Raw genomic sequence first — 14,588 nt, 5'->3', positions numbered from 1 at the left:
TAACTAGGATTCCCCATCAGTAATCCCAACATATCTACCATCTATCTCCATTATAAGTGTGCACCTCCATTTTTTCTCACATGGCTCCTGGGCACTCAGTTCAGGTGTTTATGCTTGTGTAGCACATTTAAAGGATAAAATATTAAAAACAGTGTTATCTTGTGTGCAAAAATTATTTGATAGTACTTCATGATACCCTTGACTTTGCTGTTTTAGCTACACAAGTTCAAATATTTACTATCAAATACCTCATGTTAAAAAAAAACATTTCTGTCTAATCTTTGATTAGTCAGTTTGGTGCCCTCAGCCTGTGGTAATAAAGATGCAATAACTGGTTGATAAATGAACGCATCTTTCTGAAACGCATTCAACAATGCATAGGAATTGCTTTCACGCACTTGACAGTAGAGGAGCTGTTGGGACAGCTGTAAACGGAAACTGAAAATAACACATTACAGTTACGGAGGGTTCATCCCTCAGGTCACAGCTAGCTTTATTCTCTAAAGATTTACTTTAAGTGTTTAAAGATTTCCACACAGAAGTAGCCTAATTTGAAGAAATTATTTAAAAATGCCTCTTTTAAAAAAATTCTAGCACCAGGACATAAATCTGGTCAGAAGAAATGCATGAATCAGATTTATTCACTTCACTTGGCGTCAAGTAATCACTTGATGCACGTTATTCAATAACTAATTTCTGTACACTGGGCCCCGGGGGAATTTATTCCTTATGCTCAGGTTTCTGGCCTGCGATAATTTCGTATTTATATTCTCATAATGGGCATTCTCCATATGTAGAATGTATTATACTTAGTAAATAGAATCATCTAGAAAATTATGCATTATCCAAAAATGATTTTATCCTTAATATAGCCTAAACAAAGATCACAATTCCAACTTCTAGACATATTTAATGAGGAAAAGGACTGTTGGTCCAAGGACAGAGACAGGATAATTACCTTAAAGGAAAACAAGGTTTTCGACAAATTCTAAGATGGACTGAAAATTGATCACTTAGCTGCTGAGTCATGGATTGGAGAAGCTTCCTAAAAGGTTTTTAATTAAGCAAGGTGTAAAAAATGCAGATAGAATGGTTAAGGTTGTATCATTTAAGGGAAATATATGCAAATTGGCCCTACTTGCCTTAAGTGTAAAGCAGTAAATGAGCCGGGGGAATCAGGAAGGCAGCGATTTTCATTGCAATGCACTTTATATGGCGCTGGGACTGTCCCAAGTGCTCTGCTGCACACACAGCAGCAGAAAACAAATTTAGTAGAGGAAAACACTCAAGCATACATATTAGTTGATTATGGAAAATCCTCCTTTATCCACAGTATGAACCAAGAGACTACGATTACTAAAAGTCGCATGCAATTTGGAACTGGGTTTGATCAGGAAAGAAAAAAATCTGTTACTTTATTAAAGTGCATGATGCTTAAATTGACAAGGACAATTTTATACTCAGAACCAAAAATAGTATCTTAAAAATCAGCCCACTAGTGAATTGTTTTTAATTCTTTATTTTTTTATAAAAAATTTCCATCTCCTCCCCTCCTCCTCCCCCTTCCCTCCCCTCCCTTCCACCCATATCCCGACTCCATCCCTCTCCAAGCCAAAAAAGCCATCAGGGTTCCCTTCACTATGTTAAGTCCAAGGTCCTCCCAGCTCCCCCTAAGTCCAGGAAGGTGAGCAACCAAACTGACAAGGCTCACAGTGAGCCCGTCCATGCTGTAGAGTTCAAGGTCATCGCTGTTGTTGTCCTTGGTTTCTCAGTCCTTCTCCACCGTCAGCCACATTCAGAGAGTCCGGTTTGGTCCCCTGTTCCATCAGTCCCATTCCAACTGGACTTGGTGGTCTCCCGTTAGATCTGTCCCACCGTCTCAATGGGTAAAGGCACTCCTCACGGTCCTGACTTCCTTGCTCATGATCTCCCTCCTTTTGTTCCTTATCAGGACCTTGGGAGCTCAGTCTGGTGCTCCTATGTGGGGCTCTGTCATTTTCTCCATCCAATGCCAGGTGAAGGCTCTAGCAGAGACTTAACTCTAGAGGGGTTCCCAGGTGTCCAGGAAGACGCCCCCAGCTAGTTCCCTGGGCAGCTGAGGAGAGGGTGCCAGAAATGTTCAGATCCTATTGCCATACTCATGAATATCTTGCATACCACTAGTGAATTTTTAAGTTACTATGAGGAAAATAGATACCTGTGCTTCCTGGAGCAGATGTCCTAGACCCAGGGGTCAGTGGTGGCTGAGATGGTCTGTGGACATCCTGAACTCTGACTAAAGCTGTGTCTGTTTTATTTATTTTTATTTTCCTCATCACTGTGCACTTGGCACGTCAAAGTAGGAAAGGTGATCTAACTGACCAAGGCTGACGGATGAAATGAATGGAGGCTGTTGTGTCCCCTGCAACTGAGTCTTGGAAACTTGACTTGGTGATGAAGAGGAATGGAGAAAGGAAAGAAACACAGACCCTGGAACAGAAATGCTAGGACTAGGTTGGCTATTTGCTCTGATGGAGTAGCAGCAGCAGTAGGAGCCATGAAACAATATATTTATGTACACACCTTATTCAAGCAGTGGGTCTACTTTATACAGCTTAAGGAAGAGACAGGTTTGGCTAATCTAGCTAAGAGTTTCCCAGCAGCTGTTGTTTATAGTTTCTGCATATACTGTTTTTAGCTAAAGGTCAATAATTTATAACAGCCATAATTGAACCGTTCCCTGAGCCTGGGCTGGGAAAGCTTTGCCATCCCTATTTGTCTGAGACATTGGGGTCTTTGACATGACTGTGGTCAAGCCCACAGCACACTTCACCCACTCCCCTCAGGAGAGAGACTGAAGAAAGGGTAGAGAACATTTAACAAAAGATTTAATATCTGAGACTCAGTGAAAAGATTTGTGGCTTGCAGAAACCCACATGATAAATAACTTGTGAGTTTTACTTGACACTATTCCCCCAAATCTCTGGGTCTTTAATATGCAAAGCTTCTTATACACTATGTTCTTTATTTTTCCCCTCCCATCCTCCTCTCACTTCCTCTCTTTTCCCTCCCACACTGGTTCTCATTATGTAGCAAGAACTGGCCCCACATTCACTGTCCCTCTCTGTGCCCCAGCCTTCCTAGTACTAGGATTACTGGCATGAACCATCATCCTCTGTAACCAGAGACTTCTTGCTCGTTTCCCAGCCGCCCAGACATGAATAATCACACAGAAACTGTATTAAATACAACCCTGTTTGACTAATAGCTTATGCATATTTCTAGCTAACTCTTACATCTTCAATTGACCCATTTTTATTAATCTGGATCGCCACAAAACTGTGGCCTACCAGTACTGTTCTCCCTGGCAACTGGAATCTTTCTCCTTTGTTGCATCTCTTTGACTCCGACTACTTTCTCTCTATATCTCTGTTCAGATTTCCTGCCTAAATTTACTCTGCTAAGCCAGTGGCCAAAACAACTTCTTTAATAACCAATGTTATAAAACATATTGATAGCATACAGAGGGGAAACTCACATCAATTCTCAACTTCATTTCCCTAAGGCATTGTTGAATTAATGCTGTTCAGGATTTGGAAAGAAATTGAATTAGAATTTCCACAATTATATTGTTTATATACTTACATATGCATTTGTCAAATAAAGCTTAGAGCCTCTTCCAGGGTTAATAAACCATCCCCACAGTATATTAACACATTTACATACATCATGTCATATTTGAGAATATTGTCTTATGTGTGTACTCATGACTAAAATAGCATTTTGTAGTCTATAAACACCAGAGAAAAATTCTAACATTGAAACTATGTTTATCGTGCTCTCTGGACAACTTACCTTTTCACAAAATAGTCATAAGATAGTTCCACTTATAAATGAGTTTTAAAATGCCTCTTTCAAAGCAAAAATGAGCTGGCTTCCTTTATATAGAATGTGTAATTGGTAGACCTTTGGCTGGAAGATTTGTGTCTGATTATAATACACCCGCAGTAGAAACAGCAAGACATGGGAAGCACTTGCTCAACTGACCTACTGTGTATGACCATGGAAAATTCAACCTCTCGAGAGCTTGAGAAGCATCATTAGGACTTGTAATCACTACTTCTAGATTTACCTTCTCTTAGCCCAGCTGTATCTAAATTCAGTCCTTATCTTTGCATAATAAAGTGTATTCTTGAGATGCCTATAATTAACTAAACTGATACTCTGCAGAAATAAGTTTTATTGAATTACATTATTGGAAATGTGTATTGTGCTCTCTTCACAGCTAACAAAGAGCAAATATTTAAGAGAATTGCAGCACTATTCCATATAGTATAAAACAAATAATAAAGAAATAATTACATCAATAGGAAACATTCTAAGCTAGCAGTTGACAATGCAGCTTTAGATTAAAATAAGAAAACAAAATCTTGCTGCTTAAAATACTGATGTAATGATCTTGAATTGCCCTGTCCTCTTAGCTCTGAATTTCTGTTATTGTCACTTAATCTTGGAAGATTTCTGTGTCCTCTTTAACACCCACCCTGTGTCTCCCATTGACCATTATCTGTAAGTTCACAAGTGACAATAAAGCACCATTAAGCTTGATATCTTTGTGACTTTCTATCTAGCTACCATTTGGCAAAACAGTTTTATTAAAGAGTAGCTATTGAGAATCTTAGGTTTGGAGTTAGGGAAATGGCTCCATGGCACCTGCCACCATACCCAATGGCCTAAATTGGATTCCCTGGACCCACAGGGTTGTAGGAGAAAGCCAACTCCCACAAGCTGCCTTCTAACCTCTACCAACATGAAATGGCAGGTTTGTGCTTCCTGCATGCATATGCTCCTGAGAAAAATTAATGAAATGTAGTGAAACATTCAAACAAGAATCCTGGCTACTAGACTGTGGTGGTAGAAATCACATGCAAAGAGTTGCTATATAACTAGAAAGTGCTACTATAAATCTTTCTGCAAAGAAATAAAATAAATACTTTCTTCCTTATTCCCAGTCTTATTAGCCACTTACCTTTTAGAAACTACAGTCTAATGAACTATCATTATTGAAGATTATATCTAAATTCCAAAAACTTTTTTGTACAACTTGAAAATACTGAATGGCTCCTAACCTAATGGAAGCTTTTGAAACTGAGAATCAGTCACATAAATTTTGATTGACCCACTTATCACTTAACACAAGCTTGAGCACAAGCTGTTTTTGTTTGTTTTTCATATTAATTTAGTGGTATTTGGAACTGCCTGACTAGCATACAAAACACTCCGTGTTCGAACACAAGTATACATATGCATACACAGCCATCCACAGACACAGCATTTCTCTCCCCACCCCTGTTTTACACACACACACACACACACACACACACACATTTTCCAACTTGCTGAAATTCTTGTAGAAAAGATGGCAGTTGCTACAATTAGCTTAATTAAATGTGTAGCATTTCCAAATTGTTGGGTTTTCTTTTTTAATATTAAAAAGATTTCTGAATTATAGCTGACCAGTTTTTTTTGTTTCTTTGTGAATTTTTCTTTTTTTTTTCCAGTTTATTTATTTTTTATTAAAAATTGCCATCTCCTCCCCTCCTCCTCCCCCTTCCCTCCCCTCCCCTCCACCCATACCCCCACTCCCTCCCTCTCCAGGCCAAAGAGCCATCAGGGTTCTCTACACTATGTTGAGTCCAAGGTCCTCCCAACTCCCTCCAGGTCCAGGAAGGTGAGCAACCAAACTGACAAGGCTCACACAGAGCCCGTCCTTGTCGTAGAGACCAAGCCCATCGCCATTGTCCTTGGCTTCTCGGTCAGCCTCCACCATCAGCCACTTTCAGAGAGTCCGATTTGGTCGCATGTTCCATCACTCCCATTCCAACGGGACTTGGTGGTCTCCCGTTAGTTCTGTCCTGCCTTCTCAGTGGGTGAACGCATCCCTCATGGTTCTGACTTTCTTTCTCATGATCTCTCTTCTTCTGCTTTTCATCAGAACTTTGGGAGCTCAGTCCGGTGCTCCAATGTGGGGCTCTGTCTCTATCTACATCCATCGCCAGGTGAAGGTTAAGGCTCACAGTGAGCCCGTCCATGCTGTAGAGTTTACGTTCATTGCCATTGTCCTTGGTTTCTCAGTCCTCCTCCACCGTCAGCCACATTCAGAGAGTCCGGTTTGGTCCCCTGTTCCATCAGTTCCATTCCAACTGGACTTGGTGGTCTCCCGTTAGATCTGTCCCACCTTCTCAATGGGTAAAGGCACTCCTCACGGTCCTGACTTCCTTGCTCATGATCTCCCTCCTTTTGCTCCTCATCGGGACCTTGAGAGCTCAGTCCGGTGCTCCTATGTGGGGCTCTGTCATTTTCTCCATCCAAAGCCAGGTGAAGGTTCTATGGTAGAGAAGCTATATAAGAAGGTGAACCCAAAGAAAAACATATAAATCCTCCTGGATACTGGAAGTAGACAAGATTGCCGAACAAAAAATGGGAACATAGGGGTGAGGTGGGATGGGGGGAGGGGGGATGGGGAGAGAAAAGTGTGAAGTGGAGGATGGGAATGGGATGGTTGGGATATAGGAAGGGTGGATATGGGAACAAGGAATTATATATCTTACTTAAGGGAGCCATTCTAGGGTTGGCAGAGACTTGACTCTAGATGGGTTCCCAGGTGTCCAGGAAGACGCCCCCAGCTAGGTCCTTGGGCAGCTGAGGAGAGGGTGCCAGAAATGTCCAGATCCTATTGCCATACTCATGAATATCTTGCATAGCTGACCAGTTTTTAAGGGATATTTTGTCCTATGTGTCATAGGACAAATAAAAAACTCTTCCAGTGGCATAAATAATCCTGAGGATAGAACATAAACAATGGCTCACCCAAGGGGAGGCTCCGTGAAAGGCAGTGTTGTAAAACTTGTCTGTATCCCAGGCTAGAAGCTGGAACTCAGAGATGGACCTCTGACAGCCAAATATTTAGTCATTGCAGAAAATAAATAAGATACAAGTTGCTGGCAATTTTGTGGAATTTACCATGTTTAATGGTTTTATGTTGTATGGGAAGTCCAATCCTCAATTTTAAGAAAATATTTAGGATTTCTACCCAATCAAATGTGTGTCCACAGCACTGTGAATGTGTAATTAAGGAGTCTCAGAGCATCTGCAGGTTGCAGCCACTAGCACTACCTACAGGGTAAGTGCATAGCAAAGGACAAGTCAACCCTCAACCTGTATGTGGAACTTGTCCTTCAAATATTTAAGAGATGAAAATCCACACTCAGGTAACAGACCAGAAAGAACACTACATTCCCAAATCTGTAGCATGTCTCCTGTTCTTTAAAGGGCTCAGATAGTTGCTGCAATACTGTGTTTAGTATGCATAAATTATAAATTCATAGTCCAGATCGCCTACACCCATTTCTTCTCAGCTCACTGTGTCCTCTCTCTCCAGGTCTTTGAAATAATTCTTTTCAGGGAGTGGTGTCCCAGGGGCACATGTGTGAATTCTTATGGGATGAGAAGCTTCCTAATGAATTGCAAACATACCTGTTATTCCCCCAACAAAATTTATTGTCTTTGAAGACTTGTAGGAGGAAATCTTTCTTAACTTGTAATATCAAATAAATACATGCTTTTCCTCAGTTACAGTCAGTTTTGGTCTTAAAATATTCATGAGTCCCCAGTGCCTATAGCATTACCCTTGTTTCCTCTACTCATCAGTTTATTCAAATATATGATCAGGTCTGTCACCATGACCCAGTAGTCTCAGCTATTGAAAGGTCAATTTAACTAATAATTTCAAAGCTAGTAATATAATACATCCAGGAAAAGAAATATTAATGCTTTTAACTCAAAAAAGAAAATAATAAATAACAGAAGTTATTTAGGAAGGCAGATGGGAAATAAAAAAGGGATGAAGGAAAAGAAGAAGATGAGGAAGAGGGAGAAAGGGAGCATGGAAAGAAGAGATGAGCACTGGCATCTATGTGTTCATATCTTACAGTTATGAGGCATGTATTAATTACTCACAAATCTGGTTATACCAATCTATGATATTTCAGGCTCATGCAACCATATGATGGCCCAGAAATCTCTGAACTATGGCAAACTTTCCCAAATCAGCACAATTAGATCACAGTCTGTATCCTTTTCTGAATCACTGGCTCTGTTTGGAATGCAGTGTGCATAGAGACAAGCAAGGAAGACACTTGCCTTCTATCTGGCCAGAGTACAGGACATCATTTGTGCAGAATCAATAGTCTGACATCTGGGGCTGTCAGTCATATCACTTATTGTAGGCCTATCTTTGCATGTAAAGGTTTCATGATCCTATCATCTGCAGTTGTAATTCCAGCTCTTTGTTGAGTTTTGTGATTCTTAGTGAGGAAGCTCAGATCAGAGGCCAACTTTTTAACTTGTGGGTTCTGGATCACAGGTCCAGTTTCTTACTTGCCTGAGAGTCATGTGACTTATAGTAGTTTCAGTAAGTATTCTTTACAGTTTAAAATTCAAACTGTGACTTCAGAACCATGCCAGTAGAATCTGTGTACTCAAGCTTCATGTCAATTGCAGAACAATGAAGCCTACACTCATGAAAACGGTCACTGCTCACTTCTCTCTTCAATACAAAAATGTAAGATTATTTAAAGTATAAACATCCATGCTGAATGATTGGCTACTGAAAGATTTCCAAATTTCCTGAGAACCTCCAAACTGCGCTGTCAGCTTCAAGCTAGGCTAGGTGAACTTTAACCCAGTTTGTACCAGCCAGAAGGTTTGCCATGTAAGTCATACTTCATTAAATCAAGCAGAGTCTCATGTGGGAAAAAGCAAAACAAAATAACAAAACAAAAACAAAAATGAAACACAACTTTTTGTTATTTCTCTGCACTTAACTTTCAACTGAATTCATGACTGAAACATGGCTGTCTACTTTCTCTCTCAGTGGGAGAGACTTTGGATTCATGTAGGAGTTGGCTACAAAGCCTACATCATAAGGAGTTTGGTTTGAAATTGCCCCCACACCCTCCTACTCAACAGCACCAGCCTTTGGAAGCATACTGACCAAGGCAAAAGATAGGAGCACCAGATGTGGCTGCTTGACCACAGTCCAGAACTACAAGCCAAAACTTAACTGTGTCTGGGCTTGGGAATACCGATCAGTAATGGAGTGCTTACCTAGCCTGCAGAAGGTCTATGCTTTTATACTTAGCCTCCCCTAAACCAAGGCAAAATGAAAATTAGAACATCTCTGAACATGAAAGGGTGGTTATAACTGAAAAATCTCAAGGGACCCAACATTAGAATATTCTTTTTAACTCACTAAGTCAACTGAAAATGCTACATAATACACATGAAAGACTTGGCATAACTGTGTGAAGCATGTATGTTTTGAAATAATCATTTAATAGTCAGACTAAATACATTGATATCCAAGCAGGTCATGTCTTTTATAAATTTGTGAGTTTGGCAAGAAAGAACAGTCCCTGAGGAGATGCTAGAGCCCTGGGACACCTGCTGCCTCGTTAAGTGACTTTGACTTGTCCTTCCAGGCGGCAAACACAGAAAGGCAACTTTAAACTTTTGTCATACTTTTACCTTCATATTGAGAGCACTTTCCAGATAGAAAAAGATACAGGCTTTCTTGCAAAGAGCCAATGTGCATGGATTTCAAGATATGAGCCATACGCATGTGTGCCTCACACGAACACATACAAGTGCAACAAGTCTATCAACCTGTGTTAACGATGCTCACCAAGAGACACACATTCTTCCTGGCAGATATCTACAGAAGCAGTCTTGAAGGAGACATGGTTATGGCAAAATGGAAGAGTTTCCTTTCTTATGTAAATATTCGTTTTTTCTTGTTTTTCAATAATGACACCCTACCTTATAAAATAACTTATCTAGATTGTTCTTTCTCACCTTTCTTGCTGCTGTGTAAAAAGCCTCTTTATTCACCATGTAGCAAAGTATTCAGTGTAAATGTCTCAATTTTCCTCTCATTCTACTCTCTACCCACCATTATATCTTCACTAAGTCTGAGTCCTCCATCACTTTGTTTGAAAAATATCTGGTTATGAATTTAAAAATTAAGGAAATAATTTTTCATTAAAATATCCAAGCCTTCATGTATTCCCAGCGACTGGGGAGGCTGAGGTGGGGATACGGAAGACATGATAGACCTGGGCTATGTGGTGAGTTCAAGGACAGCCTGAGCAAATGAATAAGAACCTGCCTTAAAATTTAAAAGATATGGAATGACAAGGCTGCCTCATTGTTATATACTGCCTTAGCACAAACAAAGCTCTGGATTAATACTCAGGACTATAAAAGAGGGTGGAGACATGTACAGAACTAGTTGCTGCCTCCTTCACATCCATTCAGTAGGTTATCTTGATTGAATTAATCAGTTGTTAGGAGAGTACACAGTTAACTTGGGACTTTAATTTGTATTTCCATAAAACATAGTATTTATAGAGAAAAACCTTTAAAAATTAATCTATGTACAATAGAAAGAATGGCAGAATATTTTTTCAAAAGCATGTCTTATCATGGAGAACTGATGCTATAGACCTTAGTCCTGAAACAATATTTATGCAAGAAAATAAACCACTATTTGCAAGAAACTATTCTCAAAATCATGACGCTGGTCAGACTAATTTATAGACAGGGAGATGATGTCTGTGGGTGATGTGATGAATAGATCAGTAAACAGCAATTACATACAAATGGTCCACTTCAGAAACACTTTCTTTTAGAGCTGTTTTCCATCTGTGCAAATGTAATGTAATTTAGCGAAGGGCAAAAGACCCAGCACTACTGTCTCATATACACACAAGTTTCAGTAGCTTTAGTATGCCTGGACTAACCAAAATAGATGGGTATAATTAATTCAGAGGTCCTCTTTTGTCCCTCCATAAAATGAAAGAACATGAGGTTCACATCCACTCTCACAGAAAAGAACATTGCGTAACCTCATTAAATCCCGCTAGAGCACACCGTTGCTCTCATTTTGCAAAGTCAAGCTTAGCTTTACACAGCCCCGTAGCATAGCAGCTAATGAGATAGCAGGCTGGACATGCACCACCCCAACAACTGTGCGGACCTCGCTGTGAAGGACAGGCTTTCCTCACTGAAGAGTCCGTATGTAGCCAATAGGATTGAGAAATGATCATTATGTGCAAATGATGTATTGGTTAGTTTCCTTCTGCACTGACAACGTAGAATGCATAGTAAATAGACAAAAAGAATGTGGTGTTGTTGTGAATACTAGACTTATTTAAACTTCTGTATTTAACACTGGGTGATTATAGATTTATTTATTAGACCCTTCCCATATTAAAAAATAAACAAGAGTCATTGTCATGATAATAATAGAAAAAGAAGTGAAAACATCCATGGTACTTTTAAATTTTTGTTTCTTTTGTACATGACATCTAAATGCTGTGTTGTGTTGACAGATCTGGGAAATTTTAGTGGCCGGACAAGGAGTGCAGTCTCTGTGAGAGAAGGCCAGGGGGTTGTTCTGATGTGCTCCCCGCCACCTCATTCTCCAGGTATAGTACCAGTCTTCCATGTTACCACCAGTCTCGTGTGCTGTTTCTTCGTTCTCGTAGACTGTGCGACAGGGGGCCTCGGCGGCTGGCATGTGCATGGCGGTCATGACGTGTATCAGCATGCATGAGTAGTTGTTGATCATACACCTTTCAGAGCACTGTTCTTCTGTGATACTATTGCCTTCTTCCCATTATGCCAACTGCTGTCATTGTGATTTTGCCACCATTGGTGAGCAATATATGGTCTAGAGTGCAAGAGCCATAGAAGTGCAAAGGCGACTGACATGTCAGAACTGAGTGACTACAGAGTCCCTTGTTTCACAGTGGAGCCCCGTGGATGATGGCTTATGGTGTTTGCCACTGCAGAACCAGGCTGCTAAGTTTTGAACAAAGCTATAGTTACCTTATTTCTTGCTTATCAAAGTGAGGCAAAGAAGTAATTACCTTTTGAAGTTGCAGGAAAGAGAAGAGTAGTCTGGGGTACAAATCATTACACACTGCTTTGCCGACTCGCTGCTAACCTACTCATTTTGTTCAAGTCCAGCAGTTAGAAATGCGATCTCTTTGTATCTCAGTATGCCCTCGCTGGAAAACAACTTAAGAGAGTCTGACATCAATTAATGTGCAGCCAGATGGTGAATTCTCGGAGCCCGCTGTAAGGAGTCTGGCTTTGACTCTAAACAAGACTGGATGTGAGTCTGTTCAAGCTGCCAGACCAAAAGGCTACCGATGGATGGCTGAAACAGCAGGGATGCTTTTATAGCGCTGGCTGGTGGAACCCTAATGAGACGGTGGGCATGGGCAGGGCCTTATCACTGACTTGTAGGTGACTTCCTTGCTGTGGCTCTGTATCTTCAATGTGAGAAAACTTTAGAATTGACTAAGGGACAAAGGATGGGTTTAAGCCACCATCTGGCTGCATAAGGTTCCTCCACCTTCTTCCTGATTTTACCAGTGAGCCTGACGTACCCGGGCCACTGCTACTCTAGCTGTCGCCCAGCTCTGTCTCTCTCTAAGGCAGGCATAGGACCGCATCCATCCTTCACGGCCTTCACAGCCTCACCTTTTTAGCACAGCCACCCCTAACTTGCAACATTTGAGTTCTCACTCCACTGTTTTCCTTTTTACCTTTGCTTTGTTTCCCCCACAATGCTCATCATCTAACTCAGTGTATAATTCTATTTACTTGGCAATGCCATTTTCCATTATCCTCGGTTATAATGTAAATCCCACCAAAACAGAAATTTTTTAGGTTTTGCTCCCTGTTGTACCCACATGTCTGAGACACAGATTGGCACAGAATTGGGGCTGAAAATATTAATAAATGGATCTATGCATGTGTACATGGATGAAAGCCATGAGTTAAGGCTGTGGGCAGAAATGACTATCAGGGACCTGGGCATAAGAGCATAGTAGGAATGGGACTGATGGAACAGGGGACCAAACCGGACTCTCTGAATGTGGCTGACGGTGGAGAAGGACTGAGAAACCAAGGACAACAACGGCGATGAGCTTGAACTCTACAGCATGGACGGGCTCACTGTGAGCCTTGTCAGTTTGGTTGCTCACCTTCCTGGACTTAGGGGGAGCTGGGAGGACCTTGGACTTAACATAGTGAAGGGAACCCTGATGGCTCTTTGTCTTTGGAGAGGGGTGGAGTTGGGGTATGGGTGGAAGGGAGGGGAGGGAAGGGGGAGGAGATGGAAATCTTGAATAAAAAAATGAGAAAAAAAAAGAATAACGTAAAGAGGATCAGTCGTGTATTAAGCAAGCCTTTCTGCTCACTTCCCTTTTTGATTCTTTGTTTTGTAAATTAAGACAACTGAGAAACAGAAAAGTGAACTCAAATCTGTAGCTTTGGTATAAAACCACATTATAACATTTTATATTCTCACCAAAGCAGGTACTGAAACCTGAAATGTTAAAGGTCACTCTTGTTGAGAAATAGAAATTCTGTTCTGGGGCCATGCTCCTTTCTCTGGGCAGAGCACTTGGGAAATGCCTCAGGAAAGTAAACTTTAAATAATTGCCGCAGAGTCAGGTCAGGGAAAATGGGCACCCAGGGTGGTGCTCTGCGGCACCACTCACCAGCTCCGACTTCATCAGCTGCCTTGGCTTTGTAGACATGAACTCAGAGCTGTGAAATTCGGAAATAACCATAACCTGATGTGTGATCAACATCTCAAACTGGAAGTCCAGTCCCACCCAAAGGGTGGTACAGGCGCTCACAGGGCATGCACTTCGCTAGCTTTCATTCAGGTTTCTTCTCTTATTCTTCTTCTTTGTTTCAAATCCTATTTTTTTCTGTTACAATTAGGAGAATTTTGTTTTGTGAGATAAAGTATCAGAATTAAATATGTCATGATTTGTCCCTCTCATAGGAGGTTAGGATTTCTTTCTTGCTATGAAACTCACCATGTTTCAATTTATATCTCCAGTACGCAGCACAGTGCTCAGTGCTGGACTCATTTCCTCCCTCATTCCAGCACTGGTGTCTCAGAGTAGAGCAGTGACCATGATTCCCTGGGGGCTCTAAGAAGTGAGGAAACAGATCAGCCATCAGAGAGAATCCAGGGTCAGAATATCTCAAAGTTCTCTTTCTCATCCCTTCGAAAGTATATGAAAAGCACATTTTTCTTTGAATCTCAAAAAAAAACTATGATGAACTATTTACTAAATTCTCCTTTTATGCCCAAGAGATGATCATGCAAGATGTGTGAGGAAACATCTTGCTTACATGCTCAGCTGGTCACTCCTCTAGAAGGAAGCAATTATCGACTGTTAAACTCATTTTCCCAAACTGATTTTTATTTAACAAAACTAAACTTCTGTTTGTTTAAACATTTTGGAATTCAAGTTATTATATAGAGAAGCTAAAATCTGTATAAAAACATAGAAAAGAATCTCTCCTAAATAGTACCTTTAAAATTAGTTATTTTGATTAACTGTTGTTTCCGGTTTTTAGAAAGAAGATTTTGTTTTATATCCCAAACTGACACATGTGGGTACGTGCGGGATATGTGTGTCTGTGTATGTGGAGGAGGGGGTTGTGGGGTGTGT

General features: G+C 40.7%; 1 protein-coding gene across 1 annotated transcript in view; it reads left to right on the top strand.

Annotated features, from left to right (window-relative positions):
• The window catches only part of Cntn5 (contactin 5), a 481,109-nt gene that overhangs the window by 85,080 nt on the left and 381,441 nt on the right, over positions 1–14,588 (top strand). The window contains exon 5 of the mRNA XM_038322119.1: positions 11,433–11,528. Within this exon, the coding sequence (XP_038178047.1) occupies positions 11,433–11,528 (96 nt within the window). The remainder of the gene's footprint in view (positions 1–11,432; positions 11,529–14,588) is intronic.

The sequence above is a fragment of the Arvicola amphibius genome, chromosome 3 (assembly GCF_903992535.2).
Source record: "Arvicola amphibius chromosome 3, mArvAmp1.2, whole genome shotgun sequence".
Classification (NCBI taxonomy): domain Eukaryota; kingdom Metazoa; phylum Chordata; class Mammalia; order Rodentia; family Cricetidae; genus Arvicola; species Arvicola amphibius.
The sequence above is the reverse complement of the archived record's forward strand: the minus strand, read 5'-3'. Positions and strand labels throughout refer to the sequence as shown.